At 42.0% G+C, this 21842-nt stretch overlaps 1 protein-coding gene across 1 annotated transcript; it reads left to right on the forward strand.

Moving 5' to 3' along the window:
* The first annotated feature begins 1871 nt into the window (after nt 1-1871).
* On the forward strand, nt 1872-21358 carry LOC142656139 (protein mono-ADP-ribosyltransferase PARP15-like). The gene is made up of 12 exons (XM_075831031.1): nt 1872-1968; nt 2071-2133; nt 2714-2887; nt 3413-3576; nt 7654-7774; nt 8258-8320; nt 10302-10478; nt 11666-11838; nt 14120-14165; nt 15900-16045; nt 17446-17620; nt 18746-21358. Exons 1-12 carry the CDS (start codon nt 1872-1874, stop codon nt 19042-19044), a joined length of 1698 nt encoding a protein of 565 aa, XP_075687146.1. The 3' UTR covers nt 19045-21358.
* The last annotated feature ends 484 nt before the right edge of the window (nt 21359-21842 follow it).

Here is a 21842-nt window from a genome sequence, read left to right on the forward strand (position 1 = left end):
TTTCTAAAGGGAATAGCTTCACTAGTGTCGTTACACAGAAACAATACAATATTCGGGATTATGTCAATTGCAAGACAGCGGGAGTGGTCTACCTAATCACATGTCCATGCCCCCTTAATTATGTGGGTAAAACAGCACGACAATTTCGTCGCCGTATTAGGGAGCATGTTGGAGATATTATCCATGTTAGGGACACCCCAATATCTAAGCATGTGCATGCTAAACACCAAGGTCAGGCAGCATGCTTAAAGTTTCAAGCAATTGAACTTGTTAGACCCCCCAAAAGAGGAGGGGACTGGGACAACCTGATTTTACGCAAAGAAGCACAATGGATCCATAGACTGGAATGCATACAACCAGCAGGTTTAAATGAGCAGACTAATTATACATGCTTTATCTAACACGCTTTACCACTTCCCTACGGGTGGCCTACCTCTACTGGGTTGCCTATGGGGTGGGTTAGTTCATATTTGCTTAATATACTTAGTTTAGAGATGGCCTTATGGGTCAGCAGTTACGAATGGAGATCGCCTGTCAGTTCCTCCTGACATGAGGGATCGAATATTCTTGTCCACCTTACATGTGTTTATTTACTTTAAGTTGCTCTGTGAGGTAGTCCACTTGCGGTGGTTAACTGTCCCGCAAGTTATACTTACAATACATTATCGTGTAGCGCTTACCTCCTCGTTTTTGGCAGTCCGGGCGATCTGTCCTTGGCTTCTACAGCGCCTGCGCGTTCGGGTTGATGCGGCCGATGATGACCCCTGGTTGTCAGCTGACGGCAGGGGGTCACATGGGCAGGTGTCACTAATCGTGAGGGTGCTGGGATTGGTCAGTTCATGTGTTGCCGCCTAATACGAGGGATGGAGTTTAGCGTTTATAGTAACCTAGCGCCTGCAATGAAGTATGCCGTTGACATCGATACGTGCATCTTGCCGTGACGCACAGCAGAATACCTGCTGTTGAATATCATTATCGCTGGTGTAAAGGCCAGAGTTACCAAGATACGGACCCCTGAGGATGAGTATCTGAAACGCGTAGGGTCGTTTATTGTCTATGGAATGTTTGCATTGGGGACAGTCATATTGTGTTACACCCAGCACTAGGAGACCCGATTCATTCGGACACCTGTGCTTTATTTGGGGATTGTACTACTGATGTGCCTTGGATATATGCTGATTCCAGACAAAATATTGTTACAAACACCGAGTTATATGTATCATAATGACTCAGTGTTTTCTGTTTAATACATTTTTTAATAATCACGGTGGGGCTTATGTCACAGTGGTGTGTTACCCCTGTTTTTAACAAGTTACTATTAAAAGGTATTTTTTACTCAATTGTTACTTCAGTGAACCATATGTTCACACGCTTACTAAAAAACTAATTTTTTTAAGCGACTCGTGTTTTTTACGGACATTTTTGGAGCTGTTTTTCCATTGAGTCAATGAAAAACGGCTCCAAAAACGGCTCAATAAGTGACATGCACTTCTTTTTACGAGGCGGTTTTTTACGCGCCCATTTTTAAAAATGGCCGTGTAAAAAACGCCCCGTCGGAACAGAACGCTATATTTCCCATTGAAATCAATGGGCAGATGTTTGGAGGTGTTCTGCTTCTGATTTTTCAGCCGTTTTTTGGGCTGTTTACGGCCCGAAAAACAGGCGAAAATAGGCCTTGTGAACATACCCTCATAGTTAATCCAGAATTGTAACTAGGCCATTCCTTCACCAAGGGGAAATTTTCAGTTTGCTGCTCTATCTAAATGCCATGGCAAAGTGGCTTGTTGGCTCCCCCAGCTACTTGCACCCGGGGCACATGCCCTCCCAGCTATGTGCCTGGCAAATCACATACGTTTGCGTTCTTTTTTGTGATGCGATTAGAGTTTGACTCCTTTCTGCCTGAGACTTCTGTGAGCATAATCCACGTTGGCAGCACTAAGAATTTCTGGGCTCTGGTTTCTAGTATAGGTCAGGTGTTTACACCTCTGCTGTCCCCTAGTTTTATTTTATAGTGGACTGTCTCTCTATTTTCATGCAGAACTGTAAAACATCGATTATTTGTACTTGCAGGTGTATCCAAAGCCATCCTGACTAAAGCAGGACCCATTGTAAAAGAAGAATGTGCACATTTAGGTATGAACATAAGGGGGATTTATTGTTTAGGCCACTTTAGTGGTGGCACATGCCATATTTACACTATAATGTTTGACTTTTCTAATCCCTTTTTGCAAAGTGGTGGGAAACGTGGGCAGGTTTGACCAGGAGGGGCTAGGCCACCAACAGAGGGGCATATTTATTATTAAGTACACCATAAATTAGTGCTAATTAAAGCGCAAATCCATAAATTTCTATTTCTGGTGTTTGGAAGCTTCAAGATGAGCCAAATTGATCAAAAAGCGCGTAGAACTGGTATCTGACCATTCTATAGCGACAATTATTTAGAGGTATACTACCAAACATAAAGCTCACTTTAAAGGGCCGCGAAGAGATGTTGCGCCGTGAAGGGGGTCTAAAGCAGAACTGTTGCACCAGGGCTCATAGGCCTTTAGTAATGCCCCTGGCTTGGTTTGCATCTGTGGTGAGCATGCCATTGCTCCTCACCGCTTCCTTTAGTTTAGCTACATGTCCTTTGCCTTTTCTTTAAAAAAATTAATTACCCTAATTGATCTAAATTGTCTCCATGAAAGCGTTTATTTTTCAACATATTTTTTAGCTAAACTCCCCAATGATGGCGTTGTTGTAACATCAGCTGGAAATCTAAAATGTAAAAAGATACTTCATGTAATTGATGTTAAGCCAGAAGGGATTTTGACTTCCGTGAAGAAAGTTCTCAAGGCTTGTGACCAGCACAACATGGCGACCATCAGTTTTCCAGCAATGGGAACAGGTAAATGGGTTGATCATTTTTCTTATTTATGAGTCTTCAAAATCATAAATGAAAATAAATCAGCTGCAACTATATAGCAGCTTCTGCTCACGCGGAAATGTGAAGTCAATGGGTGCATGAAACTACGCACCGCACACGGATGCACATCCGTGTGCGGTGCGTGATTTGCGCATCAATTCAATTGAAAATAATACAATTTTTTCAAAAAAAGATCGCACTCGCAAAACACACTGATGAATAACGCAACACACACGGACCCGATTCACACCCGTTTTTCACGCGCGTGAATCTGATATCTGATACGCTCGTGTGAATTTAGCCTTAGTCACATGAGCGTGTCTGATTTGCATCCACAAAAAACGGGCCGTTTTTATTGCACATGACTATGGCCATATAATTTCAAAACTGAAAGCTGGATTCTGATTGGTTACTACTATGTAGCCCAGAAGTGCTGCCATAGGGAAGAGGCCGCAATCCATGTATTTTCTTTAGGTAAAAGCATCTTTTTCCTTTTTTAACTTTAAGGAGAAGCTAAACTAGATGCTAATAGCTCCGCGAGATTACTCATAAGGGCACTCGAAGACTACCTAAACGACCCCACTACAAGGACCAGCATTTATGAGATCGTCATTGTTGTATTAGAAGAGAGCATTTATGACGTATATGTCACTTTTTTTCGGAATTACAAGGTACGTTGAAAACGAGTATGTCATCAATCATGGCCATTCTGTCCGATGAGCTAGTATGGTTTGAAGTCCTGCAATAATTATTCAACATAGTGTTACTCATTACTTCTTCCATCCCAATTTCGTTATTTGTGTTGGGGAAAAAAAGATAAAACCGGTTTCCAGGATTATATAGTGATGGCCTATCCTCAATATAGGCAATCAATATGTAATCAGTGGTGGTCCAATCACTAGGCCCCCTCTAATGAGCTGAAAGAAGGGGAAGCACTTCACTGCAGTACCTGATACACAGGGTGTTTGGGGTGTGCGACCTGTGCCATCACACAAGGTGCATCACTCCAGCAGGTGAAAGGGGGCGCTGTGTGGCTCCCTTCCCCTGTTTGTGTTTGTGAAGAGCCGGGGCCCAGCGACTCTGCAGCTTAATTTCCGCCCCGGCAGTTTTTCTCTGCTCAGTGGCATAACTACCACTGTAGCAGCCATAGGGCAATGAGGGCGCCCGTGCCGCCTACCGTGATCGGCCCCCCATGCTTTCTACAGTGGTAGCAACGCTACATTCAATAGTAGCTGCGTCCTTAGGATGCAGATATTATTGAACACTATGGCAGAGAAGGGAGCAGAGCAGCCTATCAGACGCAGAGACAGGATCCCTACGCAGGCCGGCGTGATGACGTCACTGGATTACGCCGGCCTACGCAAGGATCCCGTCGGGGTTGTGGAGCAGCTCCGTTCGTCGCGGGAATGGGGACTAGGTGAGAAAATTGTTTTATTTGTTTGGGGGGCACTGTCTACAAGGGGGAAGTGGGGGTTGTATGGTGCTATCTACAAAGGCGAGGTGGGGGGCTGTATGGCAGAGTTTACAGGGGGCTGTATGGCAGAATCTACAGGGGGACTGTATGGAACAATGTACAGGGGGGCTCTATCTACAAGGGGGGAGGCTGTGTGTGGCACACAGGGGATGGGGATGTTATACTATGATGGGGCTACTAAGGGAACATTATACTGTGAAGGGGCACTACAGGGGACATTATACTGTTTGGGGGCACTAAAAAGGGCATTATACTGTGGGGGGCATTATATTTTTTTATGGTGGTCGGTCGCCAAAAGAAATTTTCGCACAGGGCACCATCTATCCTAAGGCCAGCCCTGCTGATACAGTAATGTGCACACATGTGTGGCTGGTACTGTGGTACATTCTAGTGGGCTGAGCAGCTCTACGAGACACAGGACGCGTGTATTACTGTGTGTTACTATGTGTACTGCAGTGAAAAGGCTCTGGCAATCCAGTGAGATCTGCTGCCCCACTATTCTGCTGATTGTGAGGCTCCTGAGGTTTGGACCCCTACCAATCACACATTGATGGCCTACCCCATAAAACTCCTTTAAATGTTTCATGAAGATCATAAAAATCAAAATGACTGTGGTGGAGACCCCGCAGGGATGATGAAGGGGAGGGATGAAGCAAGGCAGGAACTTAGAGTACCAACTTTAACTTTGCGTTTAGAAGTATGAACAGTTCTTTTGCCGGCGCTGATGGTGTACACAGCTATGATAATTATATAAATCTTTTCCAAGTCTGTGAGGCACAAAAGTTTGTTATGATATACAGACTAAGACATAGACATAGTCCACAAGAAGGCTGGCTAGTTCTGATGTGAATGGCAGACACCCCTCCTTGATAAAATGGCTATACTGCCTTAGGCCTGGTAGCCCTCAAGATTGTGGCTGCTACTGCGTGCTTCGGGCCTACTGCCCCTTGTGTCGATGGTTGCTGGCTGCTTTGTAATTTCGGCCTTATTAGCCTCAACGTAGACCGTCTCTCCCCTAGGCTAAGAACTACCGCTACACCTACTAATGACTGTCTTGGGGCACGTCTCTTCTACATAACCTTTCTTGACCGCCCAGCCCAGTTATTTGTACAGTGGGGCCTCACAAACCACAGCTGTCACCACAACAAGCCAAACGATGTGATACTGCACGCTCATGCGTCCCATTATCGTTACAGAGCAACATACTCAATCCTAAAATCGCCCTAAATTTATAAGAATGCCTGGCCTTGTCACTTGGTGGTCGCTAAAGACATTTTTAGGGCCATGCTACTTTCCGTTTTAATTTAAGAATTCGGTCCCCTAATTTTACAAGCATAAGCTTAGTTTAATAATAAAGCAATGACCGTGAAATTCCTTTAAATTGGCCTCCTGTAATCCAGAAAGTCTTAGAATCTGCCACTTGTTTCATCAATCCAGAACAATATAATGTCCCTACCAGTGACTTGTATATACTTTCCGATGACCATCCCATAATCCAGAATATTTTATGATTTGTCAATTATCAGGTCCCATTAATGCTGATTAGTTGAAAAAATATTGTACTTTGATAACGGATTCAATCTTAGTGCTTCTGCTGCCTGCTATTCACACCCTAGTGACCTGATGGCATCATGTCCGGTTTCTCCTGACAATGGTAGATTTAGTTCTTTAGAAAGAAATGAGATTGTGTCTAGTTACTTAAAGTGAATGTCCAGCCTTGAAAACCATATTATTTTTTTACATTCTTTGGTGATTAATATATGGTATTTGTAAATCTAGTCCCTGTATAGACAGAGTTAAAGAGGCTCTGTCACCAGATTTTGCAGCCCCTATCTGCTATTGCAGCAGATAGGCGCTGCAATGTAGATTACAGTAACGTTTTTATTTTTAAAAAACGAGCATTTTTGGCCAAGTTATGACCATTTTCGTATTTATGCAAATGAGGCTTGCAAAAGTACAACTGGGCGTGTTGAAAAGTAAAAGTACAACTGGGCGTGTATTATGTGCGTACATCGGGGCGTGTTTACTACTTTTACTAGCTGGGCGTTGTGTATAGAAGTATCATCCACTTCTCTTCACAACGCCCAGCTTCTGGCAGTGCAGACACAGCCGTGTTCTCCAGAGATCACGCTGTGACGTCACTCACAGGTCCTGCATCGTGTCGGCACCAGAGGCTACAGATGATTCTGCAGCAGCATCGGCGTTTGCAGGTAAATCGATGTAGCTACTTACCTGCAAATGCTGATGCTGCTGCAGAATCAACTGTAGCCTCTGGTGCCGACACGATGCAGGACCTGTGAGTGACGTCACAGTGCAGCACTGCCAGAAGCTGGGCGTTCTGAAGAGAAGTGGATGATACTTCTCATCAGAACGCCCAGCTAGTAAAAGTAGTAAACACGCCCCGATGTAGGCACATAATACACGCCCAGTTGTACTTTTACTTTTCAACACGCCCAGTTGTACTTTTGCAAGCCTCATTTGCATAAATACGAAAATGGTCATAACTTGGCCAAAAATGCTCGTTTTTTAAAAATAAAAACGTTACTGTAATCTACATTGCAGCGCCTATCTGCTGCAATAGCAGATAGGGGCTGCAAAATCTGGTGACAGAGCCTCTTTAAATGATACAATTCTGTTTGAATGTATTCACCACTAGAGGGAGCTTAGGAGCTTACTGCATATTATGTATGCATTGAACTCAATAATAACATAGCGTGCAGGATGCTCCCATGCTCCCTCTAGTGGTGGCTGCAAACAGCAATAATTTTATAATTTAACTCTGTCTACAGTATGTAGAGGATTTGGTGCTCTGTATTAGACAAAAAAAAACCTCATACCACCATAAAATATATTAAATTGGTTGTCCCAGAATCGACAGTCATCACCTATCCATGGTGATAATTCTCTGATTGCTCGGGGCCACATTGCTGAGAGTCCCAGCGATTGTGAGAACGGGGGTCCTAGTGCTGTACTCGTCTGTTTCTGTTATTTCCATAGACTTTGAATGGAGTGGCAGTGCGCATGCTTGACCGCCGTGCCATTCCAAATCCTACTCACTGCGGTCGAGCAGTGACGAGGAACGGGGGTTCGGGTAGGGGAATTTGTTCCTAGCGAAGCCTTGGCCTGCTCAGTACTTGGTTTAAGCCTCTTCCTAGGTTCCTCATTAATAACTTGTAGAAGTAATGATTGGGAATGTTACAGAATTGCTTTAAAAATTTAATCCGGTTGTTGTATATGATTTTGAGTATATAAATATTTTGGACTTTATTCTTAGACAAATTACCATCACTTCTCAACTTTCGGGACGAGTATAGAGTTATTCAAAGGAGACATCACCCTTCAGGCTTCAGACTGTGTTGTGAACTTAACAAACAAGTCATTAAATCAGTCTTCTGGTAAGTAAATAATATAGAAGACACGACTCAGCTTCCTTTCTGCAAAGGAATACATAATACAATCCTAATATTCTACCGTTTTGTGTATACAGCTCCTGTGCAGACCCATGGTTATGGACTCAAAACTCTGCGGAGTCTGACCATCAGCTTAGTGTTACTCCCTTCGATCTGCACCCTCTCCTTCCGTCTATAGGTTAACAAGAAGAGGGAGCAGTTACAAGAGAGTAGTATATGTCTTGAGGATTAGACTACACAGAGCATTTTGTTTGTAGTCTGTAACCATGGAGACACATAGTTCTGCATAGAAATTGCATACACAAAGGGTAGCTATTTTATATGCATAAAAAAGTTGGTTGTAAAAGTATACATAGCCTTTATCTAGCATCATACACAATATTACACTCTGAAACCTATTCATTAGCATTCAACAGCTGGTTGTAGTTTGTATTGTGATAACTTGTATTTTTCTTCATGCATTTACAGGGGTCTCTGGGGCTATACTGACTGCAGCAGGCGACACTGTAAAGGAGGAATGCAAGCGCATTGGTAGGTATAATTTGTCCTGAAGTTAAGCAATATAGGGGTCCGTATAATTTTATATGATGAAAGCAAGAATAATGCAATATTATAATTCATGTGATGTATATATTTATTGTACAGTGAATTATAGAAATTTCTTATACATTTTATGTACATTCTATCTTATTTTTTTGGGCATTGTTACCTACTGTGCAGTAAATTAAAGGGGTTCTACGCATTTTCAGATTGTTATCAGAGCTGAATTTTCTCCGTACTATGACATCAATCTGTATATTATCCTTGTACTGTCTTGTTACAGAAGCATTATGCCTGTACTGGATCATCACTTTGCATATTATCCCTTTACTGTGACATCACTGTGTGCATTATCCTGTACTGACATCACTGTGCGCATTATTTTGTACTGACATCACTGTGTGCATTATACCTTTACTGTGACATCACTGTGTGTATTGTGTGCACTGTTAATTATCTCTATGTTGTGACATCACTGTGCATATTTTCCCACTTGTTATTTACTGTGCTATAACTTCATTGCATTAATTATAACTTTACGTGAAATATAACGTATGTATTATCTCTATGACGTGTGCATTTCCCTTGAAAGTGACATCACCTTGTGTATTATCACAATGTTGTGACATCACTTTGTGCATGGGTGGAATTCAAGTTTTTAACAGGTTCCCTACTCAAGCCATATCCAAGTTTGCGGTGCACAATATGCTCCGATTCGCATCAAATTGTTCCACTTTACCACATCACATAAAATACTGTAAATATACCACATATTAATAGGGACTTCAAAGAAATATTTTCATTATGTAACAGTAAATATCCTATTACTATAAAGTTTCCAAACTTTGCTCCTGCCCCATCAATGTAACTATTAGCCAGTGTTTCTCATTATTTTTATGCCGAATACCTACCAGTGAAGGGAATTTAAACTAGCTACACCAGCTGCTGGAGGGATTGGATATATGTCCCCACCACTGGGACACTCACCGATCACTAGAACGGAGGTCCCAAGCTTTTAGTTTCTCCTATCTACATCCCTTGGCAGTAAGTGGGAGCTTGAATGGAGCGTCGGTCAAGCATGTGCCCTGTCATTCTATTCAATGTCTTATTGGGGCTTACAGAAACAGCCAAACGCTGTACTTGGCTGTCTCCATCACTGCCATAAACTTTCTCGAGCCTCGACTGTCGCACCATTCAAAGTTCTCCTAACTGCTGACGTTCTAGTGATTGGTGGGGCCCCCAGCGATCAGACCCCCAGCGATCAGACATTTATCACCAGTGGATAGGTGATAAGTGTTGATCTCGGGGAAACCCCTTTAAACACACACACAGCCAAAGAGGCAAACATCCATAGGCATATAAACCAAAATATATATGCACATATACTCTACATAACAACATACTTATACATACACCATATGCCATATTGGAACATTTTCTATGTGTCTCTTCTCATTCATAACGGGTCATAGGCAGAGAACATAGGGCACCATGGTCACCAATCACTGCCAGCTTCAGCGTGGTAGGAGGCTCAGGGAACAGTAGAGACAGGAGCTGAACTTGTAAAGCATGAGGAGAGGGGCTCATGACAGGGGCACAGGATCTCGACATCTATTGCCATCTGGAGGTGACATACAGGGCCCCTGGTTGCACTTTTAACAACCGGATCAGCAAAACCAGAGAGAACCGGCAGAATCCCACTCCTGACTTTGACTTGAAATAATCATTAGTTTTTGAAGTTATAAAATTACTGCTGAAGGTGATTGTGGTGGAGGGGTTATGCCCCTGTCTCTAGTCCTCAAGTACCCACAACAGACATAAGAATACAGAACACTTGTGGCAAATACTGATCGCTAAGGAAATCCAGAGCCTGTCTCGGTGACCCAAGGATGTCCATTGATTTAGAAATCCTTGTAATTTTTGTCAATTAATCATAAGGAAAAATGTAAGTTAACAAAGGCCTTTTTTTTAGGAGTATTACTACCAGACGGAGTTGCAATAACAAGCGGAGGGGAACTGAAAGGCAAAAAAATCATGCATATTATTGGACCAACCACAGTGCCGGATTATGAACCCTCAATTGACAGAATTCTGTTGGAATGCAATAAAAATGGTTTCTCAAGTGTTGCACTGCCAGCAATCGGAACAGGTAATTCAACTGGTGGCATAGCTATTCATTTTCAGAGATTGTAGTGGGCCAAAGGTTCCCTGGCCGCATAAAAGGCATGAGATGATTTGGGCTGTGGCAATTACAGATTTTAATAAATCATGGCATTCAAGCTAACCAATTGGTGGTGCTGTGCCAGCTAGTTGACTGCACAGATTTAAAGCACACTCCTTCTGTTATCACCAAGGGAGGCAGGGGGAGGCCACTAATTTCTTCTGCAGAGGCCTCTACAAGGGAAATGTAGTATTACACGATGCCCATGCAAATGCATCAAGTTTGCCAGAATGGGAGATGCTCTTTGTACCGGCTCTTCCCTCTGGCTCAAAGATGTGATCCCAAGTAGGAGACCTCCCCTATGACGTTCATATCCCCTAATAGGACATATCGAAATGTGTTGTCTTGATGGGAGAACCCTTTCAAAGGGAAAATCCTGTCAAAATCACCTTCTAATATGTCTCCGCTAAGAGAAGATCATATATATAAAGCCTGTGATTTTGGTCCATCCTTGATAGTAGAGCTATTTTGCATACTTTTTTCCCAGGGAGCATTGCCCTTAAGACCTCCCACCAGCTGGATCTCCGTAATAAGAATCAATACCTTCCAAGACATGAATATCCATATAGTCTTGTTAATGTATGAGTTTTTGGTTATTCATGAGTTAATGAGTCAGACTACTGGGGTTATCAAGATGTTAATGAGGCCCCCAGCAAATAAGCTCAAACCAATAAATAGTGACATCATCCCTTGTCTGCTTGTTGACTGTTTCCAATTAGCAGTAGTAGATTATTTTTTTATTCACAAACTGAAAAATGGAAGTGCACTTTAAGGGTATAAGTGCTAATTAAAGTAGTGCTGCCCAAAATGTGTGATTAGTTTCCATAAAAGATAGAAATTGGTAGGTAAAGAGTAAGAACATTTTTTAGGCTGTCTTAACATCTAGGTCGTAGGGTCCATCTCAGATTCCATTAGATTTGACAGGAAGAATAGCGCTGCATGAAGCAATATTCTTCCCATCGAAACGATAGGGAAACACGACGGACCCAATTGTAAGTCAAATAGGGAGATTTGATACAGTGCTTACTATGAAAATCCATGCAATTTGGTTTTATTTGCAATTTCACATAGAATGTTCGTTAATATCAAATGATTTTGTTGCATGTGTTTTTCAGGCATGGCTCGTATTGATCCGGAAGAGTCCATTAAGGCTATTCTCAACAGTATTTTAAACTATTTATCAAAAACTCCGATCCCAACCCTTCAGAACATTTCTATAGTTGTCATTCAAGAAAACATTTACACCAAGTATCTTGAAGTTTTTCAAGCTAAAAGCACAGAAATACAGGTAATCTTATTGACACATGGTATGGAGTATAATACATAATACCCAAACTAGGATGGAGAGAGGCTGAGCATACTTTAAAGAAATCATAGTACAGCAATGGTTTAGAAGGGAGAAGACCTCCCCGATGAGTTGGCTGTTCTCTCTCATGGGACCTTTTCTTAGGACATACCCAAACGCTGCGGTCAAATAAAAGTTTATTACCACACTACGCCGCAGTTTTGCGAAAACTCTGCAAACTGTGGCACTTTGGTATGATTTTGCCATAAACCGCAATTTGACCGCACCGTGTTCATATACCCTAACGTTTCCCACTACAGAATCCTCCCTGCCAAGTCTATATTATAGGTACTCACCGTCTGGGGCATGCTGAACTGCCTAGGGTCATCTGAGGTCTGGCTGGTGGGGACATGGTTGCTAGTGTAGTCTGGGGTCTGGTATCTGGTTTTGTGCCATCCATGGAGACATAAGTGTTCATGTCATCAGTACAATTCATGTGCACTACTCATAATAATTATTTATGTTTATTTTCTTGAAATAATATCTATAGCGGCAATTTGGGGTTTCTACCATCTTCTCTAGTATACTCTTAGTCAGTGCAGATAGGGAAATTACACAAAAATCTTGCATGATTTTAGCTACTATTTCAGAGCCTTGCTATGTCTCATGAATAAGAGACACAAAATTATGGGATACAGATTTAGGGTTGCATCTAATGTCCTGAGGGGCTAGAATTTGTCAGGTCAGACACTGATGTTGGAGGAGGTGGCCGGGCTCGCAATCTCCATTCTACTTCATCCCAAAGGTTTTGGATGGGGTTGAGGTCAGGACTCTGTGCGACCAGTCAAGTTCTTCCTCACCAAACTCACCCCACCAACCAACCAACCAAGTCTTTATGGACCTTGTGCACTGGGGCACAGTCATGCTGGAACAGAAAAGTGCCGAACCCCAAGCTATTCCAACAAAGTTCAAAATGTCTTGTATGCTGAAGCATTAAGATTTCCCTTCACTGGAACTAAGGGACCTAGGACAACCCTGAAAAACAACCCCATAGCATTATCCCTCCTCCACCAAATTTTACAGTTGGCACAATGCAGTCAGGCAGAAACACCGAAAAAGGCCATACTTACAAATGGACACAGCCAGGTCAGAAACGCTGATGAAGGAGTGAGCAGGTGCTTTAAATAATAATAGCCACTCCCACTGGTCTTGAGGGGAGTGGTGTGTGGTGCATGGGATGTGTAGTAAGAAATAATAAATGAATAGTGTGTGTGCAAGTGTAATACTAGGAGTGAAATATAGGGGGCAGTAATGAGTGAAGTGCCTCAATAGAAATAAATGGATAATGGGGTACAAGTGTGTGAAACATGGAGGGATAGTGTGTACGTCATGAGGCACAACGTATATAGCCAGGTAGAAGCCTATTTGTGACACCTTGATAATTCATAGAGCGGGCTACCCTGCTTGCTATGCCAAACAACAACACACCATGCTCTCCCAGCATCAAAGACCCGGCTGTGTCCAAGAGAAGCGAATATACATAATAATGAAAAAAAATGACAATGCAGTCAGGCAGGTAACGTTCTCCTGGCATTCACCAAACCCAGACTCGTCCATCAGACCGACAGATAGAGAAGCACGATTCATCACTCCACAGAACACGTTTCCACTGCTTCAGAGTCCAGTGGCGGTGGTTTTACACCCCTCCATCCGACACTTGGCATTGTACTCGGTGATGTAAGGCTTCCATGCAGCTGCTCGGCCATGGAAACCCATGCCATGAATCTCTGGGCACAGTTTTTGTGCTAATGTTAATGCCAGAGGAGGTTTAGAGCTCTGCAGTTATTAAGTCACCAGAGAATTAGCGACTTTTATGGTCCCCACTTTGTAACTCTACGTGATCTGCCACTTTTTTACTAAACGCTTCCACTTTGCAATAATATCACTCATAGTTGATGGTGGAATATCTAAGAGGGAAGACATTTCACAAACTAACATGATGTATCAGTGGTGTCCTATTACAGGACCGCGCTGGAATTCAGTCATCTCATTACAATGATCCATTCTATCACAAATGTTTGTACAGCCGACTGCATGGCGAGGTGTTGGATTTTATACACCTGTGGCAATGGGACTGAATGAAACACCTGAAATCAGTGATTAAGAAGTGTGTCCTAGTAGGGTATCCCATGTCTATCCATCTATTTATCTGATAACTGAATTCCTGAAAGATGGTATTATAAAGATATATACTGTATGTTTCTTTTCCTTTTTTTCTGTCCAGGCACTTAAACGGGAAGAATATATTTTGTTAGCAATTCACGCTCAAGGTATCTTTTTTAAGCTGTTTTGTTTTTTGCAGATAGCAGTATATAATATTATATACTTTTAAAGCAGAAGATATTTAATATATATAGTGTGTATGTGTGTGTGTGTGTGTGTGTGTGTGTGTGTGTGTCATGTCCCTCGACTTAGGTTTCTATTCACTGTCATGTTATGTTATATGCTCCTATTGCAGTTGCTTTGCTTTATTTAGTTTGTCCCTGCTATCTCCCTGTAGCTAGGCTCTGAGGTAATAGCTCCTCCCTTCTTTCTGTGCTTAGTTGTCTTTCCTCATGGTTCCCATACTGTGTGGTCATCTCCTGCTCAACTCTGGCAAAATATCATCTTTTCACCTGCTGGTTTGTGTACATTACAAGTATTTCAGCCTGAAAATAAACTTCTCTGGAAACTTCCCACGTGCCTCTTCAGCTGAGTTGACGCTATCTGACAGTGTCTTGGTGTGAGTACCGGTTCAATACAGACATATACAGTGAGATTGTCTCAAGGGCCCTACAACTTACAGCCTGGTCATGGATTCAGAATAGTGTGTGTGTGTGTGTATATATATATATATATATATATAGATAGATATATATACATATGTAGGTCGGCATATATTGTAGTGTAATTTTATTATTGAGATTATTTCTAATAATTATGCCCTTTTTTTACGTCAAATTTATGAATTTTTCTAAAATAAGCATGGCCTTTAAGTCATATTAAAGAGGCTCTGTCACCAGATTTTGCAACCCCTATCTGCTATTGCAGCAGATCGGCGCTGCAATGTAGATTACAGTAACGTTTTTATTTTTAAAAAACGAGCATTTTTGCCCAAGTTATGACCATTTTTGTATTTATGCAAATGAGGCTTGCAAAAGTACAACTGGGCGTGTTTAAAGTAAAAGTCCAAGTGGGCGTGTATTATGTGCGTACATCGGGGCGTGTTTACTACTTTTACTAGCTGGGCGTTGTGTATAGAAGTATCATCCACTTCTCTTCACAACGCCCAGCTTCTGGCAGTGCAGACACAGCCGTGTTCTCGAGAGATCACGCTGTGACGTCACTCACAGGTCCTGCATCGTGTCAGACGAGCGAGGACACATCGGCACCAGAGGCTACAGATGATTCTGCAGCAGCATCAGCGTTTGCAGGTAAGTCGATGTAGCTACTTACCTGCAAATGCTGATGCTGCTGCAGAATCATCTGTAGCCTCTGGTGCCGATGTGGCCGACACGATGCAGGACCTGTGAGTGACGTCACAGATCTGCACTGCCAGAAGCTGGGCGTTCTGAAGAGAAGTGGATGATACTTCTCATCAGAACACCCAGCTAGTAAAAGTAGTAAGCACGCCCCGATGTACGCACATAATACACGCCCAGTTGTACTTTTACTTTTCAACACGCCCACTTGTACTTTTGCAAGCCTCATTTGCATAAATACGAAAATGGTCATAACTTGGCCAAAAATGCTCGTTTTTAAAAAATAAAAACGTTACTGTAATCTACATTGCAGCGCCTATCTGCTGCAATAGCAGATAGGGGTTGCAAAATCTGGTGACAGAGCCTCTTTAAGTATGAGTTTTTCCCACAAATGCTGCCCCCAGAGTTCTTCTATAAGAATAATAATAATAATAATAATTAAATCGACAACTAAAAACTAAAAATAAAAAAAGAAGTACAGCATTGTTGTATTGGAAAATTACATAAAATCTAATATGTTCCCTTGTATTCTATTTCCTCCAGTAAGAATTGATTTTCCATTGACTTGGACCAATACCGGACAAAGTGATCATCAGGAGGTGCCAGTGAGCAAAGATTCAACTGAATACAAAGATGTTGAAAACAAATTCCTGAACACAGCATTACCCAATATATTTGTGGTCCTGGAGGTTATTATCTTTGATTACTAACACTATTACTATAAGGCATCATGCGCAGGATAGAGTCTTGTAAACTGAGCCTGTATGGTGGCACACAGACTCAATGCGGCTCCGTGCTACAAAATATAGACACTTTGCATGCCACTTTATGGTCCCTCCATACGGCATTGCATTACTGAGGTATTCTTCCCTTGAAGTATTGCTTCTAGAGGAGAATACTTCCGTAATTTGGAATCTGGTGAAGTATTTGGAGTTTGATATTAAAAAAAATAATATTCCAGATATAAAATCCTAAGTATATGGAGTTACAATTCATTGACCTTCAGAATCCCAATGTTTAGGCAGATCTGGCAGATCCTCCTCGTCCCTAGTAGCAGTATAAGCCTCCACAAAGGCCATGCTCTGTCTCCTTAAAGCGACCCTCCGGTCTCAGGACAAAATTATAAATGTGATGAGGCATATGGAGTAATATTACCTGGTGCCCTCCAGTTGCCCCCTCTGCCATCAATCCGCTGTTTTAGGGTCCCCTCTGTGTTGTCTCAAAATGGCCGCAGCGCTTCTCAGACTGAGTCTAAGACACTCCCTCTGTTCACAGATTGGACAGAACTGCTCTTGTGAGCAGCTCTGGCCAATCCGAGAACAGTGGGAGTGTCTTAGACTCGTAGTCTAATATGCACTGCAGCCATTTTGGGACAGCACAGAGGGGACCCTTAAACAATGGATCCACGGCAGAGGGGCACCATTGAAGGGCATCAGATATTATTATTCCATATACACCATCATATTTAAAATGTTGTCCCTGGAGCGGATCTTTGCTACAGAGTTTTTTTTGGATCCATTTTCATGTTTCCTATCATAACATCCCTATACTGAATATGAAAGCTAAGAAGGAAGAGATATTAACACTGACTGCAGTCAGGGACCAGGAGGATTTGAATGGTTTAAACAATGGGTTTCTAAGGATTGAAGGAAGACAACACATATCATAGGTGGCTTCCCTTAATCAGACATGGTGAAGAGCTGCTATGAAAAAGCTGCCCCCTATCTTAAAGACTTGGCCCAGCCATGTACTACATAGTCGCCCATTCATTTGAATGGGAGACGTGTCATACTGCATTTTCCCTGTAGTGGCCGCTGCAGTGAAAATGTGTGGCCTCCCGCAGCTTCATCCAGTATTTACAGCTGATCGTCTGTTTTTTTTTTTTTTGCTGAGACAACCGTTTAAATAACTGTTTGGTAGATTTAGTGGGAGGTGGCCTTCAAATATTTTAAAATAAAACAAATTAATGTCAATTATTGTGCAACTTATCTATAACCAAAAAAGTGATAACAATTGATTAAACAAATTCTACATTCAAACAACCAATACATTTAGTAAAGTTAAAATATAACAAATGTATCTTTCATAGATCAAAAGGATTCAAAGCGTAAAATTATGGCAGAGCTTCACATTGAAAAAGCAAGCGGTAGAGAGAAAGAACCCCGGAAAGAAAAATGTTCGCCACCTGTATCACGGCACAACATCTACTGTCACAGACAACATTAATAGGGGAGGATTCAACCGAATCTATCATAGTAAAAATGGTAAGTAAATGTCAGGTAGATGCGGGTCCCACTTCTGGGACCTGCACCTATGTCTAGAACGGGGCCCCCTCAACCCCCTTCTGCTGCTGTGTTGCGGATGAATTCCGACCATGAAAAAGGTTACATGGTGGTTACGAAAACAGAGTATCTCGCTGAGCTACGCTGTTTTCGGAAGTCCTACAGAACTGAATGGTAGTTACGGAAACCACGTAGCTCGCATGCTATGCTACTTCCGTAACTGCAATTCACTACTATGGGAGTTACGGAAACAGCGTAGCTCAGCGAACTGCGCTGCTTTCGTAACTCGTAACTCCTGACCATATAACCAGGAAGTGGCCGGGAGGCAGCGAGAACAGACAAAGGTAGAACGGGGTTTAGGGGACCCCGTTATAGAGTTAGATGCGGGTCCCAGACATGTATTTGACGCGGACATGTCATAAATGTCTCTGAAGGGAAAACCCCTTTAAACAGACAAAAATCGGCATAACTTGAAATGAGATATCAGTAACTGCCCATCTCCCTTCCCCCACCCACCATGTGCCGTTTATAATACTGGTGTCATCTTATGTGGCAGTGAAGCCTTTAGGCCACCTCAGGCACCAGGACTCGGGTGTGATTGCTATCTCTTCACCCCTCTAGCTACGCCCTGGTTAAAGGGGCTCATGCAGTCTTAAGTAAATAAAGCTCAATTATAATAAAATGAAAAGTTCTGCAACCTATCTTCCCTAATTATTTATATAACATACTAAGGGTCCCCTTACACAGCCTGACATGGGCCGTGTAGACGAGCGCCTATCAATGTGACAGCTCGTTGATCGGCGCTCGTTTGCTCCTTTCACAAGTAGCTATGTATGGGGACAAGCATTCGTTACTACCATTGTTCGTGCCTATACATTTCTATCATGTCGGCAGCATGCAGATGTGCTACCGACAACGATAATATTTTTGGCTGCATAAACGATATGATTAGGCAAGGAACGAGCGTTTGCTCATTCACCGGCTGATCGTTGCCCTGTTTACACAGCGTTCTGTGAACACTCGTTCGCTTGATAATTGGCCCCGTGTAAAAGGGCCCTTACTCAGCTAAGCACTATGTTAAAAATATGACTTTATTAAACCTAATAGGAACAGCATGTGGAACTGGAACCTACTTCTCCATTGGGTCAAATTATGCTACTGGAGACAGATATTCTGTTCCTGACAGCAATGGAAACAAATATGTCTACCAAGCTTCAGTGGTAACTGGAAGGTATTGTCAAGGAAAATCGGACTACAAAGAGCCACCGCACATTAAGAATGACCCCAATGGAGACCGGTACGATTCTGTGGTGGACAAAATTCTGAATAAAACATACTTTGTGGTTTTCTATGATGACTACGCATATCCTGAATATCTGATCACTTTTAATACCCACACACCATAGGGTATTACACTTTATAATGAGGGGTGAGGCAAGAACTTTAAAGAGTATGTATTACATTAGTAAAAAAGGGACTGCCTCCCCGAGAAAAAGAAATATTCTTGTCCATGGGCTGTGTCTGGTAAAGAATTTACTTGAATGAGCGGAGCTGCCATACCAGATACAGCCATAGATAAGAGTGGCGAGTGTTTCTTAAAAAACATGAGACCCGTTTTTTTAATCCCTTACAAGTGTGTACTGTGTTGTATTCTTGTCATGTTTTACATTAAAAGTAGTTTACAATCTCCTCAGGGATATTATCTACAAAAATGACTATAATTTATGCTTCACTGTATAAGTTCAGTTAATAACACGAATCACTGCCTACATTGATCAATCTTAAAGACGTGTGGGTCCGATTCCAAGACCCTTCACCAGTCATCAAAGTGAGCACTTCGTCCATTTAGTGTTAGGGTATGTTCACACGGCAACACAAAATACGTCTGAAATTACAGAGCTGTTTTCAGGAGAAAACAGCTCCTGAATTTCAGACGTTTTTACAAGTGCACGTGTTTTTGATGGCGTCTTTTACGGATGTAATTGGAGCTGGTTTTCATTGGAGTCAATGAAAAACGGCTCCAATTATGTCCCAAGAAGTGTCCTGCACTTCTGTGACGCGGTCGTAATTTTACGCGCCGTCTTTTGACAGTGATGCGTAAAATGGCAGGTCGTCTGCACAGAACATCGTAAGACCCATTGCAAGCAATGGACAGATGTTTGCCGACTTATTGGAGCCGTCTTTTCAGGCGTAATTCGAGGCACAAACCCTTAGGCTGGGTTCACACGACCTATTTTCAGCCGTAAACGAGGCGTATTATGCCTCGATTTACGCCTGAAAATAGGGCTACAATACGTCGGCAAACATCTGCCCATTCATTTGAATGGGTTTGCCGACGTATTGTGCAGACGACCTGTTATTTACGCGTCGTCGTTTGACAGCTGTAAGTTGACTGCCTCGGCAAAGAAGTGCAGGACACTTCTTTGCAACGTAATTTGAGCCGTTCTTCATTGAAGTCAATGAAGAGCAGCTCAAGATTTATGAGCGTCACAGACGCCTCGCATAATGAGAGGAGGAGCTTTTACGTCTGAAACGACGCAGCTGTTTTCTCCTGAAAACAGTCTGTCTTTTCAGACGTAAAAGACAGTTCACGTGTGCACATACCCTTAGTGTCTGGTACTGCAACTCTGCTCCATACAAGTGAAGCACCCTTCATTTTGCTAATCGATTTGGGTCGGAGGGGTTGGACCTCTACTGATCACACATTGACAGCCTATCCTAAGGCTATGTTCACACGCTTAACAAAAAACGGCTGAAAATACAATGTTTTTTTGCAGGGTTTTTTACGGCCGTTTTTGGAGCTGGTTTTATATTGAGTCAATGAATGACATGCACTTCTTTTTACGAGTTCTTTATTTTACGCGGCCGTTTTTAAAAACGGCCGCATAAAAAAAAGCCCCGTGGGAGCGGAACACCGTTTTTCCCATTGAAATCAATGGGCAGATGTTTGTAGGCGTTCAGCCCCAGCATTTTTAGCCATTTTTCGGGGTGTTTACGGCCCGAAAAATGGCTGAAAATAAGCCATGTGAACATACCCTTGAGACAATGTTAAACGGCTCCAAAAACGGCTCAAGAAGTGGCATGCACTTTTTTACAGGGTGTTTTTTTACGCGCCGTTTTTAAAAGCCGTTTTTCCCTTTGAAATCAATGGGCAGATGTTTGGAGGTGTTCAGCCTACGTATTTTCAGCCATTTTACGGCCTGAAAAACGGCTGAAAATAGCCCATGTGAACATACCCCAAGGAAAGGCCATTAATGTAATTTTCTGGAAAATTCCATGAAGTGGGTTGGACAGGATTGGAAAAACATGCCTGCTTTCTTCCAAAGACAGTGTCTCACCTGTCCACAGGTTGTCTACGGTATTGCAGCTCAGCCCCATTCACTTAAATAGTGACAACCAGCCAGTTAATGTTTAGGACTTTTTGTGTTTTCATTTATACGATAGATTTCTCTACCCTAGTAATTTTATATTCATAATTGACCTATTCAGACCATAAAAAAATGACACGACTCCTACATGATGATAATTCGGATTGAACAAATGCGATTATTGATGTCTGAATAATCATCTGTAACTGATACTGTCGATAACTCTGATTCTATCGTGCTACTTTTGTGTTTTGCGCTTACTTTGATTAATAAACTGAAAATTGTTAAAAAAAAACGTACATATATTTCTACTTTATAGAATTTTCTGAATTTATTAATTATGTTTATTACAACCTGCCAAAGTATATAAACTGCACAAAAAGTGTATCATCCAATAAATAAACATTACATTTTTTTAATGTATGTTTTTTCTTTCAATGTACAAAAAATCTTACAAGTAGTATTTTTGCTTAAATCCAGAATGTAATAAATTATAACAAATAATGTGTAATAAATTAAAGATGCGTCTTAAAAATAATATTTCTTAGTAACAATTAAAGGTATTGTCTGGCTCAGACAAAACCCATTTTCAAAGTTTTAGGTATTTGAGGGCGATCCCCTCGTTTAGGACCCTCATTCATCAGGCTACAAAGAGCTTTTCTTGCTTTGGAGGACCAGCACGTCTGTGCATTACATGGACAGCTCATTGCTTTTACTGGGTATTTTGTGTAATGCTTCTTTTCTCCTGTGGTGGCGCTACAGGAGAATTGAATACTTAGAGCCAGTTTCCCTTACAGATTACAGCAGATCGCTCGGGGTCTCAGAAGCAGGATTTT

This window comes from Rhinoderma darwinii, chromosome 6 (assembly GCF_050947455.1).
Source record: "Rhinoderma darwinii isolate aRhiDar2 chromosome 6, aRhiDar2.hap1, whole genome shotgun sequence".
In the NCBI taxonomy this organism is placed as follows: Eukaryota; Metazoa; Chordata; class Amphibia; order Anura; family Rhinodermatidae; genus Rhinoderma; species Rhinoderma darwinii.

What these genes read in the sequence shown, in the direction of transcription:
- LOC142656139 (XM_075831031.1), top strand. Translation starts at nt 1,872, where the DNA reads ATGCGATTAGAGTTTGACTCCTTTCTGCCTGAGACTTCTGTGAGCATA. An exon ending in AGAAGAATGTGCACATTTAG is followed by an intron (nt 2,134 to 2,713) that starts GTATGAACATAA and finishes CATATTTTTTAG; the next exon opens with CTAAACTCCCCAATGATGGC. An exon ending in CTTTTTTTCGGAATTACAAG is followed by an intron (nt 3,577 to 7,653) that starts GTACGTTGAAAA and finishes CTTTATTCTTAG; the next exon opens with ACAAATTACCATCACTTCTC.